At 37.3% G+C, this 23370-nt stretch overlaps 1 protein-coding gene across 50 annotated transcripts in view; it reads left to right on the top strand.

Annotated features, from left to right (window-relative positions):
• The window catches only part of bent (projectin protein bent), a 206019-nt gene that overhangs the window by 130987 nt on the left and 51662 nt on the right, over positions 1-23370 (top strand). For 46 of the 50 annotated variants that reach the window (XM_067132017.1, XM_067132002.1, XM_067132011.1 and 43 more), the window contains 24 exons: positions 410-584; positions 1037-1190; positions 2728-2754; positions 5701-5837; positions 6165-6328; positions 9187-9328; positions 11988-12290; positions 12980-13264; positions 13574-13737; positions 14422-14569; positions 14855-14984; positions 15320-15519; positions 15889-16016; positions 16502-16652; positions 17031-17200; positions 17908-18037; positions 18238-18404; positions 18685-18820; positions 19332-19613; positions 19954-20094; positions 20322-20486; positions 20721-20860; positions 21385-21547; positions 21948-22072. In XM_067132017.1, coding sequence (XP_066988118.1) covers positions 410-584; positions 1037-1190; positions 2728-2754; positions 5701-5837; positions 6165-6328; positions 9187-9328; positions 11988-12290; positions 12980-13264; positions 13574-13737; positions 14422-14569; positions 14855-14984; positions 15320-15519; positions 15889-16016; positions 16502-16652; positions 17031-17200; positions 17908-18037; positions 18238-18404; positions 18685-18820; positions 19332-19613; positions 19954-20094; positions 20322-20486; positions 20721-20860; positions 21385-21547; positions 21948-22072 — 3927 coding nt within the window. The remainder of the gene's footprint in view (positions 1-409; positions 585-1036; positions 1191-2727; positions 2755-5700; positions 5838-6164; positions 6329-9186; positions 9329-11987; positions 12291-12979; positions 13265-13573; positions 13738-14421; positions 14570-14854; positions 14985-15319; positions 15520-15888; positions 16017-16501; positions 16653-17030; positions 17201-17907; positions 18038-18237; positions 18405-18684; positions 18821-19331; positions 19614-19953; positions 20095-20321; positions 20487-20720; positions 20861-21384; positions 21548-21947; positions 22073-23370) is intronic. The other 4 variants (XM_067132266.1, XM_067132246.1, XM_067132100.1 and 1 more) reach the window with 1 other exon arrangement.

The raw sequence follows: 23370 nt of genomic DNA, 5'->3' as shown, positions 1-23370 counted from the left end.
TATATAGTCACACATGTATATATTGGCTTGTATAATAGATGCAGTATATGCATGTATATATATATGCATATTATAAATAATATCATATAGCCTTAAAATTCAACAAAAGTATATATATGCATACCCTTTGGATTAACTTTAAAAATGATCACAACGATGATAATATTAGTAGACATAATGTTTTCTCAAGTTACTCATTGTATATTTCACAAGACAAAAAGAAATATTAATCATAAATATGAAACAAGATGAAACAGAATGATACCTTAACAACCCATCCCGAATGACCCTGAAGTCCCTGTCTGCCCTGAGAGTGTTGTTGTCCCCTTTTCCACGAAACGATTATTCGCTTGAAAAAAAAAGCCACCTCTAAGGCTCTCCTAATCGGTTGCATCCCATCCACCAACAGGACCGCTTCAGCGACTGGTCCAAGGGGATCGAGATTCAAGGCGACGTGCTTGAAGGCACGATCCCAGACCTCAAGGAAGGCAACCAGTACGAGTTCCGCATCCGAGCCGTGAACAAGGCTGGCCCTGGCGAGCCCTCTGATCCCACCAAGCCGATCCAGGCCAAACACCGATTCGGTAAGGAAACTTTCGTGGTGGTACGATGCACCTATCAACAAATATCAGAGTAAATCATAGTAGTCTTCCTGATGTTCATTTAAATTGCATTTTTTGCAAGAGTGAGAAGACTGAAGATAGAGTGATTCTGTTGGATAGAAGTCGAAAATTTTTCTTTTAAAGTTTACTTAGATTTCATAAACTTCAGGTGTTATGTCACAGTTTCCTGCGTTCTCAGACTGTAGTTTAGATATGACAGGTAAATGTTTGTCGTCAAATTTGCCTTTCACACTTATGTTTCACTTTCCTAATATTCATAGATAGTGGGTTCCTTTTAAACCAGTTCGTCTCTTATGCTCTTCAGAATAAATACTCATCTTTTCACCTCATTCACCTGTTCTTCCAGTTCATTCTAAATTGAGAAATGACGCAAGATTCACCTATGTAAACTTGATCCCTTTTTTCCCTTTCAGTGAAGCCATACGTCAAGAACAAGGATGAATTCAAGAACATCGTCATCAAGAAGGACAAGATGTTCAAACTTGACGTCAAATACGGTGGTGAACCCGAGCCCACAGTCACGTGGAAGAAGGATGAGAAGGAGGTCATCCCTGACGAATCCCAGAGGTAAGGGTCCAAAGAACGAAGGATAATTTTCAGAGGGCACAGCAGGATGGCTGTTGAATCTATTAATGAATGGAATGGCAAAGGCTCGACTAGGAATGAATGAATGGTAAATAGAAAAAATTCCAGGTATTTGAAAGATGAACTTGCAATTTCCTTTAGGGAAACTTTGTGAAAGTTGTGGTAACTGCAAGACTGAGTTTGAGAACTGAAGATGGAATATGGATGTATATAGTCATGCAATATAATGGTGAGCTGATAATTTTATTAATTGTGACTTAGGTCATGGTAGACGACACACTTCAAAGCAAAACATTATCAAAAGTTAATCATTTTTTTCTTGAAATAATATTTAAGTATACCCAGTGCAGTAGACTGTAAATGTTTTTGGAGTGGAGGGAGTTTTCTAGTTATGATAATGTGATATAATTAATGCTTGATGGATATTTTGTTATTTTGCATTCAAAGACGAATGGAAAGTATTGTTCGTAAGCCAGGAAAGATGCAGATTACTACTTTGAATGAGAGTTGTCATTGTAGGGACGAATGCTATTTGTGGCGTCAGTAAATTGTTCTCTCTCAACGCTTGGAGTAAGAGTTTTTATGAGATTTTTTTACTGTATGTTGCAAAGTAAGTGAGGTTAAATATTTTCCAAAGACTTCATGAAGCAAGACTTGCAAGATGCACACTACTGGAGGACCATAATTGCAAAGAGATTTAAGTATATTTAAGGGACAGACCATAGAAAAGAAAGAGATAATCCACTACTTGAACTTAGATGGAAGTTTTTATTATAATGTTTTATTGTGTACCCTTTATACCCTTTGAAATGAATTGACTCTTAAGACAAATGCTTAGAGGGAAACTTCAAGCCTGATGATCAACCCTTTCATCCTCGAGAGTAAATTCACTTAAAAGTCAAATGCTTAGAGTGACATTGCAACCCTGTGTAATTCACCCTTGTGCCCTTGGAAGTAAAGATGCTTTTAAGTCAAATCAAAAAACAAAAAGAACAAAAACAAAAAATCCTAGGACTGCTTGTCTACTCTTAACTTCCGAAAGTATATTGACATCCATTGAGCTTTCTTATGTCAATGACCCTATATATATATTTCTATACAAGGTACTGAAGTACCATTTGTATTGTAAACGCACCCTGAACTAATCCAAACCTTTCTAAGACTGACAAACCATCCGAACAGGATTGTCATTCAGTGTTATGAATTCCCGGACGATTGTAGATGACCTTCACTGTGACCAAAACTAGATTTTGCTGTAATTTCACTGTTGTGAATTCGCAGACACCCCAAAAACGGCGTTCACTGGGACCAAGATCATGTTTTGTGAAAGTTTGAGACGCCTTAAGGAACCCTTCACTTAGAATCATGACCTTTTTTTTCATGAAGGAGTTTCTCCTTCACTGTGTAATGACCATCCTGTTTATAAACTTGCAGATCTTTAAAGGATATATCCTATAAACCAGTTTACAGAAAGGCTTCTCAATGTCCTGATTATAAAGACTCACCATTTTTATTCCAGGCTCCCCGAACCTTACAACATCAACAGGTGACTGAAAAAGGAAACAATTAAAGAATGGTTCCTTCTAAGACAGAATAAAAAGTGCTCAGTGTATCAGTTAGGCCACGCAACTTACACTGAAATCCTTTAGAACTTTCTAACCTATTTTTTTATGTATGTCTGATTTTTTTCCTCACCGCATCATTTTCTTCTAATGGTACTTTAGAAAATTTACACTTTACTGAAATTTTATCATTTTTATTTATATTTTCGTTAGTATTTTTAATCCTTTGTGAATTATTTGTTTTCGTACATATTTATACCCCATAACACAATAAGTATGGCATCATCAACTGTTTTTTAGAATATAAAACTGAAGAAAAGGCCACTTTTATTCTGTCTTAGACAACTTTCCCTGTACCAAAATAATGACCCGATTCTTTTTTTTCTCTTTGCTTTTTGGAGTACAGTTAACATTCCTTTTACTTTTCTCTTCCAACACTTTCTTGAGCACTCTGTTTATATTTTTGTTTACACTATATGCGGATTGTTTTCCATAACAATCTGCTTTCTTGCATTAGAATTTATTTTATCAGTAGATTAATAGCAAGGAGAGAGCTTACAGAATGGCCTTACCAGTGGAAAAGAAGACATAAGTTACGTATATGCCATAAATAAGTATGCGTATTCACATACTTATTGTTATGCATATATATACATACATACATATATATGTATATATATATATCAATAGTTGTGATATGTATAGTTTTCTGCAGGGGGGTTCATGCATGATTCAGTTATTAAAACTTAGATGAGGTAGGCACCATTGTCTTATTCTTTCTCTGGAGCCAACCCCTGTTAGGGGAAATTGTATGAACTGAAGCAATTTCATTCGTGTCCCATTCACGGAAGCTCTCTCCTCCCTGTAGTAGATCTTTCAGTAATTACAAACTGCTGCGACGTTTTCTTTTCATTAGAAAGAATTCGTTTTAATCTTCTGCCTGTCAGAACATGCGACGACTCAGAGGTAAAAGACGATTGGTTTCTCTCCAACTCCATTTTCCAGTCTAAATGAGCCTTAGGTCCCACCTTAACGCAACCATCGATGCACAAAAATTAAATGAGTGGGACATTGGAAAAGAGAAATTGAAATCTCGAGTGAGAGAGGAAATCTTATACATCTTATCATGATGTTCATTATTACATAATTCAAGGTTGATGTGACAGACACCTCGTTTTATTAATATGAACATCTGTGGATGTATCTCGATAAATACTCCCAGTGCTGCATACATATATATATATATATATATATATATATATATATATATATATATATATATATATATATATATATATATATATAATCACTATAACTTACCATTTTCTGCAAAGTGCCTGATACCTCCTATGAAAATATTTTCAGAGTATTAAACCTCCGGATTTTGCTCTTGTTGACGACTAGGTTTACGCAGAAACAAAACCTTTAATAAACATTCAGGTGGAAAAAAAGTAACTAAAGTAAATGTCTAAGGCAACGATGCATTTTATTATCTGATAATATTAGAAAATGCATAAACAGTCATCTGACTGGTTCAGTGGAACTGGAATTCAAAGGGCCCTTTTAACAGATGAAGAAATGGAGTTGCGTCGCTTAGAAGAAGCCATTGATGTTTTACACTCTCAGTCTCTCGTTAGAAGCGTGTTGCATGTCATGTGATTACATTTAGAATGTCTATCTTTTAAGTTGATTATGATTTATTTAGGTTGTCTAGATAAGCTTCATTTCATTTTGGTTTCGCACATTCTCTTCTCGATAGACGTAGCAGTAAGTTCCCAATCGCGAAGTGATTTCTGATAAGCCCAGAGCCATTTCACATTGGAAACCCGAAATCCTTGAAGCCCAAATATTTTAGAGCATTGACAGATTGCCATTCCACTTTCGACACCTAACCGTCCCTCTGAGGCTTTTTTTTTATCTTTTCTCAGCATGTAGCAGCTGTACTGTAGAGACGTAGCGGCTATTTGATCAGGCCGGGTCGGATTCAGCGTACAGTACTGTAGATGATGAAATTTGAAATAATCCGCGTTCGCACTGCATGCATTCTACTGCTATTTGTACTGTTGGTACCTGCATCAGTGAGGACCTCGTCCATACGACGGGGTTTAATTAACAGTTCAGTGCAAAGATAGAATTCCATAGAATTTAGGTCAAAAGTGCATAGAGAAATTCCTTATTCGCGGTAGTGGACGTTAGCTCTGTTTTGCACGTTCATCAGTCATACACTCTTCTTCTACTTATTTAAATCAATATTCATGATATTTATGTAAGTAACTCCCTGACCAGTTGGATCTCTCTAGTTCCGTGACGTCATTCCATCAGAACATTTAATTGGTCGAGTTACTTGGTTGCTGATCATGTCATTCTTGTAGATAATAATGGATGGACGTTTTAGCTCTTACCTTGTAAAAATTTCTCTCACGATTCTGAATTCTTCCGTCAATTATTCCTTGATTAGGACAACATCCTATGCTATTGTTTCTTCTAAGTCTGTCGAAACCGTGATTGATTCAAGAAATTCTACACCCAAACAGATGCACCATTTCTTTTTCTTTTTTTTACACCATCAGAGCTGAATATTCTTGTATACATTGCATACCCGCAGCCAACTGATCGAGTTTCCTTTCTGCGGAATAGATCAATGTTACTGCTTGTCAGATTCATTCTCTCCCTCCGCTCCCAACCCCAGCCCTTATTGCCTCTGCCCCGAGAACTTTCTCTCAATTTTCATTTATCAAAATCGCTTCGATTTGTGACCCCTTCCCCACTCCCTACCCACCCCCTCCTACTTCAAACTCTCCCTCTTGTTTCAGCGCCGTTTAGGTAGCCTACCAAGAACTGCATTCTTTTCAAGTATAATATAATAAGTATTATGACCATCCTATTCTGCGCTGTTTCTCTTTTTCTGACCGTTCCTCTTGCATATGTAGGATCACCATCGAACAGTTCGAGAGGAACACTGTGTTCACTCTGAGGAAGGGTGTCCGCTCCGACACCGGCAAGTACAAGCTTGTCCTCACGAACTCCGTAGGCTCGTGCGAGGAAGAGGCCGACGTCGTTGTTCTTGGTAAGTCGACGAGTCGTTGGTTCTCTGAGTAACTCCTCGAAAACTTGTTCCTTAATTAAGCTTGACTGGCGACGTTCTGAAGTACTTTTGTAAGCAAGGACTGTGGTATTGAAAAACTTATTTTAATTATCGTTGTAATTATTATTTGCCGCATGGATATATGAAATCCCTTAAAGATCTTGTTATAAACTTCAAGTTTATTAAGACATTTCTTAGAAAAACTTTCTGAAAAATAGCTGTCGTTGAACTGCTTGGACCATTTGGTTCACATTTCTAATGGCAAATCCTTCCAGCGGAATGATTTCTGATTTTTAAATTTCTTTCCAGGCAAGCCAGCCCGTCCCGAAGGCCCTCTGTTCCCAGATGAGATCAGGGCCGACCACGTCAAGCTCAAGTGGAAGAAGCCCAAGGATGATGGCGGTTTACCTATCGAGGGATACGTCATTGAGAAGCTGGACCTAGATACAGGAAACTGGGTACCAGCAGGCGAGGTAAGATATGTCCTCTCTTAGGTCTCATTTTTGACTGATATTTTGTGTGATGGATGTTCGTCTTTGCCGTACGCTTTCAGAGGTCCAGTGCCCCCTTTTCTTCCAGGTTATCAGTCGCAATGTGGTCTTTTTCTCCACAAGGTTCTTGAGATTAATTTTATATGTTCACCGAGATTTTGCTTAAATTTTTTCATTTAAAAATTATTTTGAAAGGACACAACGACGCCATGACCAATCCTAAAGTACTCGTGATACAGTAGGAATGACTCCAGAGAAAATGTTTGTATCAGTTACATCTGAAGTAACCAAGAAGAAAAAGAAACAATAATATCATAATTTTCCTTATCATTGAGTCGGCACCCTGTTTCTGTGACTTTAATATCTTTAATTTCTTTAATATATTGTATTCAGTTTATTAAATCATTATAATAAATTTCGTCTGCTTAGTAAAATGCTAAAATCTTATAATGACTGATGTTGTTTTACAGATTAACTTAAACCATACAACTAAAACACGCTTTGTTCTCATGCATTTGAAATGATTCATGGTAATAGACTTAAAGTTTTTAGATGAGATGAAAATTAACAATAAAAATAATTGTATTGGAAAGGAAATAATTTACATTCTTATAATCTAAAATGAATAATTGTCTAATTATACATTGCCTTGGTTAAACCTCATGAACAATTACTAGAATATTTAGATTTAATATTAGATATACTGTTTTCGTTCTCTATTCTGATTTAAGAAATGGGAAATTATCCTCATTTAAGACTTTTATAGTGTGTTTAAACGCATAATAAAGAAATAATACCATCGTCTTATATGATGCTAACATTTCTTCATACCATACGTGTTGATGTTTTTAATGTTTTTCCCCTGAAATCTAAGCATACAATGTTTATCATCATGTTCAGTAATAGTACTATTGGCCTACAAAGTACTGTCTTTTGGTTTTTTTCAGTACTTCGCACATATAGCACTGTGATGTAAAGTTAAGAGTGTAAACAGGAGTATTTTAGTTTCAAGACAGTACTTTGTATGGCAGTATTATATTCTAGTTAAACCCTCTTCCATCAGTGTAATTGTCCCATTCCTTGCCATCCAAGGCTTGTCACAAGAACATATTTCTGGCGTCTGTTAGCATTTTGCCACCATAATATTCTAAAAAAAAAAAGCCAATAGCAAATTTTTATTACTATTTTGCTCATGCTGTAATGTGATGTCGAGCAAGATGCGTGGAAAGATGGTAAAAGTTGCCAGAAACCTTGCTTCTGTGACAACTCCTCCGGACAGTAACCAGCAAGAGGCGCTGGCGTTACCTGTCTGAGAGTGTCATGGGAGTGCCGAGAGGAATTGTCTTTTGTGTCTCTGTCAACCCCGTTTGACCCGTTCCCTCTCACCCGTCTCCACCTTGCAGTACATTGAAGTGCCCGTGAGAACCACCATAAAAGAGACATATCCCCCTCCAAAGAAAAAGGACTCCAAGGGTGAGAGAGATTCCTCCAGAGATGGCAGGAACTCCAAAAATTTTAAAGGTCCCCTTTTTGATAAGGATGACACGGAGTTTGTGGTAAACGTTCAGGTATCCATTTTTTCTCCTAGAGGTGACGCTTTTCATGCATTTTTTCTTTTTTTATGATTTCCTTTTTTGATCGTTCCTTGGAGGAGCTTTCTATAATTTGTTGGTATTTTGTAAGCTTTTGTCTTCCCCGATTGTCAAAGAGGTATACAGCAGCTGGTGATCCCTTTACCCAGACATGTTGATTTGGAAGAGCATTTCCAGTTGGAGTGGGCTCTGGGTTTCAAATATTCTTCAAGAATTCCTTTAGCTTTTCAGATGTGTAAAGGATTATCGCTTGAATTTACTGTATAGTTTTGAATTAAGAAGTCATGTTTTGTGATAAAGAAATTTTTTTCAGATCTCTAATATATTTTGTAGAATGCAGAAAGCAAAATAGTAACAAGAGAATTGGCAAAACTTTTATGCTGAGCTCGAATGCAGGAAAAACTCGCCCCAGAACGAAATGCTCTTCCCTGCTTTTACTGTACATACAGCCATCCTTTGCCAGTACTGCAGTTGAAAACACTCTGTATGATGAAAAGTAGAGTACCATCGCCAATTGTTGATGCTGGTATTGGTAGCATTGGCTTAAACGTAGACACTGATTTATTCATTACAGGTACATTAACTACTAACTCTAAAATGAAGATGAAGATCACGTATTCCTATGAAACTGATAAAGACCACCCCACTCGTAGCTTCTTTCTTGAGCTACTTTTAATTTCATTGGTATTTATAGAATTAACCAAATACTAAACACTTTAAAGAAGATCCCCTTCCCCTTCCCCTCCCCCTCCACTCCCAACCCCACCCTACCCCACATTGTAACCTTACAACCCCGTACTACATGTGATTCATTATTTTAAATCATTAACTGCACCTTTAAACACTCATAAAAACAAGATTCATCCTACGATACTGAAACTTTTGATGGTAGCTATAACTGTGATTTCCACTGGAAATATAAAATTATATATTGGAATTCTAAACCATCTTATTACACCATTTTAAAATCTGATGAGGCGTATTCAATACTGCATTTCATTTAAATACTTCAGGCATGAACAAAATGTTTTTCCTCTTTAATCACTATCTGACAAGATATATTTACTCCCTAATCACCATCTAAGAACATGTTTCCTCACCAAATCAAGCATCCAGTACTCCTCTCCCTCGTTAATCGTCACCTAATCATTCCCCCGTAAAGTCAATGACGTCATCACGGCCAATGCCGCGAATCGTCGTCGAAGAATTATGGGAGTATTCATCCTACGATTCCCTCTCCCACCTCAGATTGGCCCCGAGAAGGAGGAGTTCACGGTCGAGGGCCTGACGCCCAAGAAGAAGTACAAGTTCCGCGTCAAGGCTGTCAACAAGGAGGGCGAATCAGAACCTTTGGAGAATGACGAACCTATCACGGCTCGCAATCCTTACGGTGAGTATGCACACACACACACATATATAAATATATATATATATATATATATATATATATATATATATATATATATATATATATATATATATATATATATATATATATATATATATATATATATATATATATATATATATAATATGAATATAATATGAATGTCTTTTAATGTAATACCACAGTATAATATGAAGATAAAAAGGCCCATAAAACACTATTTGAACGTTGCAACCATATATTTCGAGCACTTCCTTCTGTGCCCCTGTTCACTGGTAAAATATGGACAGATGAAATGTTACAAGAGTATATATATAAAGCATATGTAGGTGCGGCAATAATTCTCCGATAGTATACAGGTGACCGCTTCCCAAGAGGAAAATTTAAAAATTCCCTGGTGGTTTTTGGCCTCCTTAACTCCCGTCTGGCGATGCATCTGATGGTCGAATTTTATGGATTACCTGCTTGAGAAGAGGCCTGAGGATTAACCCGTCGATGCCACCCGATTTCCAGTGTCCTCCCGACAAGTTCATATTGTTGGTTTTATTGATGATAGCAGATTCCAGCATCTTTCTTTCGTATGGACAACTACTTTTGAAAACCAGCTCCGCCCCGCTCCAGTTTATGGTATGGCCGTTATCCCTGATATGTAGGAAAATTCCCGAACTCTCCGAGGCATACTGCACTGATCTTTTGTGCTCTATTAATGTTTGTGAGAGGGATCTACCCGTCTCCCCCACGTAAATCTCATTACAATTGCTGCACGGAATCTTCTACCAAACTTGTACATGGAATATTTCGAAACAGAAATTTTGTCATCTGTCAAACCTCATAATATGATCTGGCTTAGATACATAGATGATATTTTTACTTTCTGGGACAATAGCTGGGGAGACTTTAATGAATTTTTTAATAGACTAAATTCGCTAGTTCCGACCATAAAATTCAGAACAGAATGGGAAAAGGACGGAAAATTTCCGTTCTTAGATGTACTGATCATAAGAGAACAGAACAGATATGCTTTCACAGTATATTTCACAGTATATAGGAAACCCAGTTTCGCTGTTTCCTATATTCATTTCTTAAGCTATCATGATGTCTCCGTAAAGATCATGGCAGAGTGCAACTTATTCCTCAGGGGGCTTAGAATATGTTCAAATGGGTACCTAGATAAAGAATTCAACACAATCCGCCAACACCTAACGCAACTGCTCTATCCACCACACTTTATCGAGAAGGCTATTAACAAAGCGAGTAAAATATACTACAGAGGTCCCACTCACAACAGACAAATAGATTTTAACAACAAAATAAAGCTTCCGTATGACGAAAACATCCAAAAAGTCACAGAACAACTCAGGTCTAACAATCCTTTTATTTTCCATTATCCCAAATCCATCGGGAGCTCGCTCACTGACGTATACTTAAATTAAAAAGTGGAAGAAGCCGGAGTTTACAAGATTCCGTGCAGCAGTTGTAATGAGGTTTACGTGGGGAGACGGGTAGATCCCTCTCGCAAAGATTAGTCGAGCACAAAAGATCAGTGCAGTATGCTTTGGAGAGTTCGGAGATTTTCCTACATATCAGGGATAACGGCCATACCATAAACTGGAGCGGGGCGGAGCTGGTTTTCAAAAGTAACTGTCCGTACAAAAGAGAGATGCTGGAATCTGCTATCATCAATCAAACCAACAATATGAACTTGTCAGGAGGCGTTGGAAATCGGATGACATCGACGGGTTATTCCTCAGGCCTCTCCTCAAGCAGGTGTTCCAGAAAATACGACCATCAGACGTATCGCCAAACGGGAGTTAATGAGACCAAAATCCACCGGAGAATTGTTTAACTTCCCTCCTTCTTGGGAAACGGTGACCTGTATACCATCGGAGACTTACTGCCACACCTACAAATGCTTTATATATATACTCTTGTAACATTCCATCTGTCCATATTTTACCAGTGAACAGGGGCACAGAAGGAAGTGCTCGAAATACATGGTTGCAACGTTCAAATAGTGTTTTATGAGCCTTTTTTATCTTTACACACACACACAAACACACACACACACACACACACACACACACATATATATATATATATATATATATATATATATATATATATATATATATATATATATATATATATATAGTATATATATATATATATATATATATATATATATATATATATATATATATATATATATATATATATATATATATATGAATTGTCAGATCATCCTGTATTTCCAACAAAAACATGTGACTGTGTAATTACGTAGAATATACCCTCGTAAGTGTTTGGTGCGTATTATTTGCAGGATTTTAAATTTGTATGAGGTGTAATTATATTGGTATTTAAAAAACGACGTTTTTTAATTTCTTTCGAGCCTGACTCATCTTTGAAATGAAAGAACATCTTCATGATTAAAGATCAGATATGCTCCCCAACGAATCGTAATGTGACATTTTCTTCTTCAAAACTGTCACAGTGAGAATACAGTTCGTTTTGAAAATTTGTATCGAGTTCGTGTTGAAAATTTGTACCTCAGGTTTTCCTTTGCATATTGACACATAAGGAGACACCCTCTTTAACGCCAATGGTATTTTGCGAGAGTTTTGTTTGGCCACAACTTAAAACACTTCTCAAACCCTTCCAGATGAGCCAACTCGTCCAGGTAAACCGGAAATCATCGACTACGACAACACGATGGTCGTTTTGCGATGGACTCCACCGGAGAAGGACGGCGGCCGTCCCATCACTCACTACCACGTCGAGATCAAGGACAAGCACTCCCTCGAGTGGAAGGAAGTCTTGCAGACCCCCGACACCAAGTGCGAATGCACTGTGCCCGACCTCAAGGAGGGAATGGTCTACAATTTCAGGGTCCGAGCTGCCAACAAGGCCGGTGTGGGCGAGGCTTCTGAACCAACAGAAAACCATCTCTGCAAACATAAGAATAGTAAGTTGATTTGGTACCGTGTTTGAATGTCCTCTGTTATCACACATCTGAGAAGTTGATTCATTTAGGAAAATGGTAATGTAACGATTTAACTTGTGAGGAGAATGGCACTTTAAATACTTTAAATATGAGGGAATTATTTAAAGTATTTTGCCCTTGGTAGTCTTTTTCATGCAACAATTAAATATATAGTATGGATGACACAATTCCCAGTCTCTCCTGGATAAGAGTTCAACAAATTAATGCTTGCCTTTAGTTATAACTTTGAACCAAGATTTAAACCAAACACAATTTTACTTTTAAACTTTGACATGGAAGCACAGTCAACGGAGTAAACGAAAATCCTTTACTTATACCTTCGAAGGGAACATATAGACCCACCCATTCACTCACGTTTCGCTGCTGTTATCATCAATTAGAGTAAATGAATCCCCAAATTAACAAGATCACTTCTCTCGCCATACCTGTTTATTTCTTTTATATTATTTTCAATATTATTACTGCCATTAGCATTATCATTTTTATCATGTTATCTCGTGTATCTAGATTGTGTGTATTGTATTGTTTCTAATTTGTACATTCTATGTATATGGTCCTGAACTGAAATAAAGAATATTATTATTATTATTATTATTATTATTATTATTATTATTATTATTATTATTATTATTATTATTATTATTTCCCAGGGAAACCTCGCATTGACCGCAACGGCTTCAAGTCCGTGACCATCAAAGTAGGCCGAAGCCACAAGTGGGCCGTCGACTATATCGGCGAGCCAGAGCCAGAGGTGCTGTGGTCGTGGAGGGACAACATCCCCCTCTCCAACAGCGAGAAGATCCACATCGAGAACACCGATCACCACACCGAGTTCTCCATCACCAACGCCACAAGGAAGGACGCCGGGCTGTACACGCTGAAGATCGAGAACCGCAATGGGTCCGACTCTGAGACCGTAGAGTTGGTTGTTCTCGGTGAGTTGGTATCGAGAATGTTCAAGTCGCGGAATAAATCCACTTCATTCATATGTAGTTGCTTCGATATGTTAGATGATATATCCAAGACCATTTAAGATATTTGTGTATTGTGATTTACGATTGTTATAAGTCAGCAACAGTTGCCTTGTTTAGAGTCTTAGGTGATCAGATTGATTTCAATGATTTTTCATCTCTAGGTAGTATATAAGATCGTGAAGATAAAGGTTTACTGTAATATCAGAAGCAACTTTGCTGTGAGTCTTCCACTATTAACCTTGAAACCTCACGAAAATGAACTCCCCGCAGGAAAGCCCAGCAAGCCCAAGGGTCCCCTAGACGTCAGCAACGTCCATGACACGGGCTGCCGCCTTAAGTGGGAGAAGCCCGAGGATGACGGTGGAATGCCCATCAAGGAATATGAGATCGAGAAGATGGACTTGGCTACTGGCAAGTGGGTCAGATGCGGGAAGGTGGGTTAACCGAAAGTTTTAAAAAGCAACAGTCACTGATAAATAATTTCCAAGTCTCCGCGCTTAAAAAACCTAAAAAAGCAAAGACAAAACACTAATGTAAAAGGAAACCTTTTTAAAATTGTAAATCTGCTGTTCTCACGTTATTTCAGAACTTTTTCTCCTACTCTATTTCCGCCCGGAATACAAAACAGCGGCACAGTCGCGTTTTCTGTTGACGCTCTCTTAGCTTTGTTTTTTCTGCTGTATATTTTATGCCTTTCCGTGTCTTTCACACGCGTCTGTCTCTTTTCATATACAAGCTCAATTCATTGCTCACAATTTTTTTCTGTCTATTTTTATACTAACTCCTCTTTCCGCTACTACCAAGGTACAAAGCAAGACTTTGGTATCATTGTGCCATCTCTCCCAAGACTCCGATGCTTGTAAAAAGAAAGTTGATAATGAGTGAAATCCGGAGGGCTTTTGTTTTATGAATTGTCAACTTTCCCCGTTTGCTTCCACTTCAGTAGCAAATTCTGCTTTCAGTTCGAATAAAGCAGGTTGTAAGAAAGGGGAAAAGACTTCGGATCTCCATATTCTGAGAAGCAGAGGAATCTTAGGAGAGATGATGCACACACACTCGGAAATCTCATCTTGATCCATGTTTTTCTCTTTCGCTCTCTCCCCTTACCGTTCCCTTAGTGCCCTGGTGCAACCGTTCCTCCATACTTTAACGTGGAGGGCTTGGAACCCGGCCACCAGTACAAGTTCAGAGTCACTGCCAACAACGACGAAGGAGATTCTGAGCCTCTGGAAGCCGATCAGGCCATTTTGGCTAAGAATCCATTTGGTGAGTCCACTGGTCCATGGTCATGTTTCTGTCAATTTTACTTCAGTCACCATGTAAAAGGAATTATTTTTTCCAGTGATTTTATTTCAGTGATCATGAGAATGTATAATTTTTCTCTATGATTCTCTGTGAAGAAATCTCAAAACAAAAAACCAACCATAGGCTATGATTTTACTGATGCATATGCAAAACTGACAGTGATAAGAACCCCTGCCATCCCGTAAAGTAACTCCCCAAGCCTTAATCTCTCATGTTATTAATTGCCTCTTTCTGTCACTTCTCCAGACGTTCCGACTGCCCCAGGACGCCCAGAGATCACAGATTATGATGACAAGTCTGTCGACCTGAAGTTCACTGTCCCCGAGTCTGACGGTGGTGCTCCCATCCAGAAGTACATCATCCAAAAGAAGGACAAGTGAGTTTCAACTTTTTAGATTTTATGAAGTCATCGGTCAAGGTTCTTTCTCCCTGTATAGTGAAAGCATGTGTGTATTCAGTTATCAGTATAGACTGTTCTTTAAACGCAAACGTATGTCATTTTTATTTCAAATTTACTTGACGTTCCACTAATCAACTCCGATATAGATTAGTTTATATAACAATTTACTTGCTTAGAATGCAGTCTTTTCGTTCGATCATAACGAAATAAAGATCCTTCCATCTTCAAATTAGTTTCCAAGAATTTTTCCTTGCTAATGCACGTTGTCTCCATTGTATACAAAGCTAAAACACTATTTTCTTCTCACACAGGTTCATGCCAGACTGGGAACCCGCCGCAGAGGTGAAGCAGGATGTCATCTCTCCCCTGAAGCCTGGTACTCCAGTCGAGGCTAAGGTCGGTGGTCTGAAGCACCGAGCAGAGTATCAGTTCCGCGTCGTTGCCGTCAACAAGGCCGGAAATTCACCAGAATCAGAGCCAACTGATTACCACCTGGTGAAACACAAGGCTTGTAAGTAGATACAGTCGTTTATTGTTGCTGCAAACTGGAATAAAAGGGTAGTTCAGAATTTACAGGAATGACTTACATTAAAAAAAGATTATTAGTAGCTTGAGTCTTATAATGGAGAAACATCCACATTCATGTATCTGTACAAATATATTAAAAAATTTTTAGAATATATTTGTACAGATAAATGACTGTGGATTTGTTTCTTCGTGACTTACATTACCTAGTATTCACCAAAGCAAAAGTTTATTTATAGTGTATGGAATCACTTGAGAAATAAACTGATGATACATTACTCGGGGTATTACCTTTAATTATGATTTTTTTTCTTATCATTACCTGGTTCATCTATTTACTCGTTATTTTTTACAGTGAAACCACGCATTGACCGCACCAACCTGAAGCAGACCACAGTGAAGGCATCTCGCAATGTGAAGTTCGATGTTAACATTTCGGGTGAACCTGCCCCTACCGTTCAGTGGTTCTTCGAGGGCAAAGAGGTAGGATCAACATTCTATTTCCTTGAAAGGTTATATATGCATGCATGTATATATATGTATGTATATATATATGCATGTATGTATATATATGTATATATATATATATATATATATATATATATATATATATATATATATATATATATATATGTGTGTGTGTGTGTGTGTGTGTGTGTGTTGTTATATGTATATATGTATGTATATATAATGTAAGTTTGTGTATAATGTTTGTATTGAGGGAAAATGGCTTAATCAAAGCATAGACACCGTAATTTTCGTATTATTACTGTTTTGACAACATAATTTTTAATGGAATTCTGAGTCAAAATATTAAAACCACATTTCTCTATGAAAACGATTTCATAGCGTTGGTGTGTCATTAGGTTTAGATATCAAGGCATCGACGTTACGATTTTCATGACATCTTCTGATGTTATAGCACTTGAAATCAATCACCAGTTCAGTGTCTCTTCCTGTGTATGCAGGTCAACGAAAAGAACATCGAGATCACCAATGTGGACTACAACACCAAGTTCAGCATGATCGACGCCAGGAGGAAGCAGAATGGCACCTACAAGATCGTGGCCACCAACAAACATGGCAAGGACGAGGCCGAGGTGGAAATCGTCGTTTTGGGTAAGTTTTCGCCTGATATTTGCTGTTTTCTGTTTCTTTTCTTATATATATATATATATATATATATATATATATATATATATATATATATATATATATATATATATATATATACCATATTAATTTCATATATATTTATATGATATATATATATATATATATTAATTTATATATATATATATATATATATATATATATATATATATATATATATATATATATATATATATATATATATATATATATATATATATATATATATATCCGTGCTCTCTTTTTAATTCCCTATAACTGTATGCCTTTTGAACTATCAAAATTAAATTTGGAAATTATTAGCTGATGCACCGTAAACTTGACACTTTTATTTCTCCTCCATAGCTGGTCCTGGAAAACCCAAGGGTCCTCTTAAGGTATCTGACGTCACCAAGAAGAGCTGCAAACTCAAGTGGGAGAAGCCTGATGATGACGGTGGCAAGCCCATCCAAGAGTACTTGGTGGAGAAACAGGATCCTAACACAGGCCGCTGGGTCCCTGTCGGTAGGACTAAGGTACGTTGTTAAGGATTTACTCCCCTTCTGTCCATATATTGTGCCGTTGATTTCATTAATTACATTACCTTAACACGAGAATGATTTCCCCATTATATGTTTTTATACAGTCTTAATCTTCGCGCGATTATCCGAAAACTAATTTCGAGTCAGTTCATAATCAGAAAATATGATGATTCTGACAAACTCTACAGATATTGGTATCCATATTTAACTCTTTCGTTCATAGTTCCTCGTTGGACTGGTCGGTACCGTTCTCGGCAGGCACTCTGCAGGGCTCGAGTTCGAATCTCCGACCGGCCAATGAAGAATTAGAGGAACCTATTTCTCGTGATAGAAATTCATTTCTCGGTATAATGTGGTTCGGATTATACAAGAAGCTGTAGGTCTCGTTGCTAGGTAACCAATTGGTTCTTAGCCACGTAAAATAAGTCTAATCCCTCGGGCCAGTCCTAGGACAGCTGTTAATCAGCTCAGTGGTCTGGTTAAACTAAGATATACCTAACTTATTTTTCGTTCCTATAAATAGTATACATAAATGCGCCAGCTTATAATCAGAACTTAGAATTATTCTGATAAACTCTACGGATATCTAAATCCATATTTAACTTACTACCTTGTCTTGTACTCACAAACCTTAGTTTAAAATAGAAATTCGACGGATTTAACTATCCGCATTTCACTTACCTCCTGTCCGGTTGTTGCAGGACACCAACATTGACGTCCCCGGACTTCAGGAGGGCAAGGAATACCAGTTCCGTGTCAAGGCCGTCAATGAGGAAGGCGAGTCTGAGCCTTTGGAGACAGATCACGCTGTCCTTGCAAAGGACCCATATGGTGAGTTGATAATAAAAGATAACAACGTTAGCAGTAACATGAGATCTATTTAAACCTCATAATTCTTATTTCGTGGATTTAATAAGAGTGTGCATTTCATTTTAAAACTTTAGGTTTATATATCAAAAATGCATATCAGGTACATAGCAACTAACGAAAATGGATTTATAATTACATTTCCTTGTTGCTCTGTGCGACAGGACCACCCGGCAAACCTGGAGTGCCAGATATCTTTGATTGGGACGTGGATAGAGTTGATCTCAAATGGGAAGCACCAAAGGATACCGGCGGTGCTCCTATAACCAAATACATCATTGAGAAGAAGGAAAGATACGGATCGACTTGGGAAACTCTTTATGAGTCACAGGTGAGTCTTAGTTGCCTCAGGCATTGGTAATATGTATGGTCTGTGTAATGCCATAAGTATTTACTTTATTGACTACTGGTCTAGATATTTATGTGTATTACAATAAACATGGCTAGTAAAAATCTGCATATTAGTTATTTTATAACAAAGGCTTTAATTTTAGAATGGAATTCTTCCATTTCTTCACTAGTTAGTTTTGCCATTCGCTATATCCAAGATTTGATACACCTTGTTTTAAACTATTTTTCCTGCAGCCTTACCTTTTTGGCGTACATTCCAGGGCCCCAAGACCGAGTGCCGTTGTCCGGGTTTGAAGGAAGGTAACACCTACCAGTTCCGTGTTACTGCCGTCAACAAAGCCGGCCCTGGTGAACCATCTGATCCAACGAAGCCTCATGTGGCCAAAGCCAGATTCAGTAAGTTGCTGAACCTGGTGCTGGTAACTTTTTATCGTTCATTCTTTGCCATTGTCGTTACTCTTGTCAGTGACACCCTTTAATGTTACTACATGTTTTGTTTGATATCATTCTTTATAGGGCCTATATCAAAACCAGACTTGAGAATCGGGTCGCTTTAGATCCTCTAACTCGAAACATTTTATTATATTTTTTTTATCTCATTACCGTTAGAGCAACCAAAAACATATAAAATCAAATTATATTTACGTCTATTTTACTGTTATATATATATATATATATATATATATATATATATATATATATATATATATATATATATATATATATATATATATATATACTTATTTCTCATTTTTCTCCCTTCAGTTATAATTTATTTATTCCAATATTCCATTTTAAGTTTTAGGATCCTTTTTAGTCCGTCTTCCCTTTCCATTCACCAGTGATACTTAAGTGGAATTCTATTCGCCCTTCATAGTCTTACCTTAATATTCCTGGTGACCCTCAGTGAAACCCGTGATCAACCGCGAGAAACTAAAGAAGATCGTCACTCGTCGCGGCCAGAGGGTCAACTTGGAGGTCGACGTCAAGGGTGAACCCCCGCCGGAGATCTGGTGGACCTTCAAGAAGAAGAAGGTAGAGACAGGAGGGAACTACGTCATCCAGGGTGAAGATTACCTGACGAAGTTCAACCTCAATGATCCCGAGAGACAGCACAGCGGCATCTATACGATCTCCGCCAAGAATGATTCTGGGTCTGATGAGGCCACCCTCGAGCTAGTGGTCCTTGGTGAGTCAGAGGAACAGACTTCGGCTATTATCGTAGAGAGAGAGAGAGAGAGAGAGAGAGAGAGAGAGAGAGAGAGAGAGATTAGTTTTAATGTTATGTAGATAATAAACAAATGCCATATGATAGTGTATGCTTTTATATACACGTAAGTAACAGAATTTCAAATTAAAATCTGTTTTATGATGCGAGACAGAATGTAATCACATTTCTAAATGTGCGAAAACTGTTCAAATATTGACGACATTGCAGGAAAGTGTCTTGAATTTACCAAGCGTTGAAGGTTTTAAAGTTTTACTCGATCATTTTCGAGGTCTCATCACATGTTAAACTCTCTCTATAGACCGTCCTAGCAAGCCCGAGGGACCCCTTGAGATCTCAGGAATCCACAAGGAGGGATGCAAGCTCAAGTGGAGCCCACCCAAGGATGACGGTGGCGTACCCCTCGACAGCTACTTCATCGAGAAGATGGACGTCACAACAGGTGCGTATTTTCTGTTGGTGTATGATGCAAGATGTATTCATCAATTGATCTATATTCACTCAAGAATGAACGATCTTAAGTAGGGTGCTTCTGGCGTCTCAAGACTTTCCTGTTCTGAGGACTAATATAAGCCATTACCAAATAATAGTGTAAAATTAATTTACCTTGAAAGCACAGTTTACCATACAAGGACCTGTAAGGATACTGAATTTCAACAACTCCTCCAGGTCGATGGGTGCCCTGTGGACGTTGCGACGGTGACACCACTGAGTTCGAAGTGACAGGTCTGGAACCCCTCAAGAAATACGAGTTCCGCGTCAGGGCTCACAACGATGAGGGCGAATCAGATCCCTTGGATGGAGACAAGGCCATCGTTGCTAAGGATCCATTCGGTAAGAAATTAGTCTCATGTTGTTCTTCTTTTACTTATTATCATACTTTTGCAGATCCCAGAATTTTAAACGCTTTTGTTTTTGTTTAAATGAGAGTTTTCAGCCTGTAGTGAAATATCATAATGCTTTATAGAGAAAATATGTGCAGTAATCAGTTAGTTCCATTGTATTTTCTCCTTATACCTTCTTTGAGGGGTAAACTAACGAAGAGATACCCAATTTCTCCTTCAACAGAGAAGCCAGGCCCTCCAGGCCTTCCTGATATCGTCGACTTCGATGAAACCAGTGTCCAGCTCAAATGGGATCCACCTATCAGGGATGGTGGTGCCGAGATTACAGGCTACGTCATTGAAATGAAGCCTAAGGACTCTGATGTAAGTGGTACATTGGATTTTATTTCTGAATTTACCTGCCACCTCGGAGACCATTAAAAGAAATTGGTTATTTCATATTAACTTTGAAAGCCACTGGTTATTTCATATTGATTTTAAAAGCAATTGGTTATTTCCTGTTAATTTTAAAGCCACTGGTTATTTCATATTAACTTTAAAGCAATTGGTTCTTTCATATTAACTTCAAAGCCATTGTTTATTTCAGTTTAGCTTTAAAAGCCATTGGTTATTTCATATTAATTTCTTGTTAAATGATGATAACTGAACCATTCTCATGTCCTTCATCCCCATCCACGATTGTTTAGTAATGACGTGGCTTATAAAACCCATATTTATTTTTACTGCCAAAAAATGTGCACTGTTCTTTTCATTCATTTATCCTCTTGAAGTTTTGAGCATTATGAACTTGTGCAGGGCTTAAATGAGGACATGAATGCACACACTGAGTTCATTGGTTAAGTCTGGCGCTTCAGGTTTTTGAAATAATCAATTTTTGGGATTTATAGCATTTCGTCGAATGCGGTAAAGTCCAGGGCAACAAATGCCAGGGACCAGTGAAGGGCCTGACAGAGGGTGAGAAGTATGAGTTCCGTGTGAGGGCTGTCAACAAGGCTGGAGTTGGTGATCCATCCGACTCCACGCTCCCACATACTGCTAGAGCTCGCTTCCGTGAGTATTGCTTCTCATATCGGATACTAAGCTGATTAAAGCATAGAGAAAGTGCAACTTGATAAGGCATGGTAAAGCTTAAAGCAGTTCATATAATAATTTGCAGGATGTCTTACATACGGAACACAAGTGTTTAAAATGAACATATGAAAGTATATATGTAACTATTTTGAAGACACAAAAATTGGCGATTCTACTTAAAGTTTTTATTTGGGAGTAACTCGGCAAGTAAACTTAAAATCCAACTGATTGCCTTAAAATGGCAAATCAGAATGATCAGTAAGATCCCCTTTTTCACTGTTAAATCTGACAAAAGCCGTGCTCTGGAATATATTCAGTTTTGCATGGCTAAACATTAACAACCCTTGAATAACTTGCATTTTTCTCCATCTGCAATCAGGCAAGCCTCGTATTGACAGAACCAACGTCAAGGATATGACTATCAAGGTCGGCCAGCAATACCTGTACGACATTGACATCAGCGGCGAGCCCAAACCAACCAACGTCTGGACCCACAACGACAAGGTCAGTTGAAAGTCCGGGGGTGGGAGTGTTCTTGGGCCGTCGGGTCATTTAGGAAACGGGGACCTAGAGGCAGCTTGTCATTTGAAAGAGAAAATCTTTCAGGAAATCTAAGGCATTGCAAGCCATTGAGGTTCGAACTCTTGTTGGGCTCTTGGGACAGACGAGAAACTACGTAATCTGTGTAATTTATAAAAAGTAAAATGGATAATTTTTACATTTTGATTTTTATCAAACTTTAATTATTTATCATTGGGGAAGATTTTCTGGGTCGCTAATCGGGCTTTTCTAATCTACATCGGTATTAATTTACTGTGTGCATAAACTTTTTCAGTTCCCCTCGATATTTATTTTGATTTAAACCATTTACAGAGTTTGTTATTTTATTTCTACCTTTCTTTATTCGCAAACCAGATCCCGATAATAAGGAGAGCTTGTTATTTCAGTTTATGTTCACAATAACAATATTACTTTTCAAGTTTATATTATATTTATGTTTCTGCCACTCTCATTTTATTTAAATAATTTCAATTTGATTGTGTAATTTTTGAGGAACTGTTCATTTTAAACTTCGAATTTTTCACAAGGATAAGGACATTCATTTTAGTCAATCACTCGATTTTAGTAGTTTTGTGATTTTAAATTATAGATTTTTCAATAGTACGTAGCCATTTTTTAACATTAAAAGTAGCTATTTATAGAATTTTGATTTAGTCGTGTTTTTATTTTGTTTTAATTGCAGTTGAAACTGCAACAAACGTTTAGATTAGGTTGGAATTTAATTTTATTTTCAGTAGAAATTATGCTTATTTTAAATTGCCCAATTGATCCATATATATATAATATTATATATATATATATATATATATATATATATATATATATATATATATATATATATATATATATATATATATATATATATATATATATATATATATATACCCCTTCAGTTCAGCATTTACAGCCATCATGTGGTTCCGTGCATTTTCTTGTTTTTAAAATATAGGGAAACATATGACAAACTTTGAGTAATATTCTCTTCAAAAAACTCAGGAACAAGTAAGGCCAGAGTTATGTATTCTTATTTTAATTCTTTATTGGTTTTCAAGATTAACTTGCAAAGAGAGCCAATACTGTATCTTGATTCCTGACATAATGTTAAAAATATAGTTCTTTCTGAGGTAAAGAAATATTGTCTCGTAGAAAGCAATTCTCATTAACTACTTCAAATTACTTCAGCTGCCTTTGTACAATATTTTCACAGAAATTATATTGGTTAGCTTTTGTTAAAAGGAAAT

The sequence above is a fragment of the Macrobrachium rosenbergii genome, chromosome 3, assembly GCF_040412425.1.
Source record: "Macrobrachium rosenbergii isolate ZJJX-2024 chromosome 3, ASM4041242v1, whole genome shotgun sequence".
Taxonomy (NCBI): domain Eukaryota; kingdom Metazoa; phylum Arthropoda; class Malacostraca; order Decapoda; family Palaemonidae; genus Macrobrachium; species Macrobrachium rosenbergii.
The sequence above is the reverse complement of the archived record's forward strand: the minus strand, read 5'-3'. Positions and strand labels throughout refer to the sequence as shown.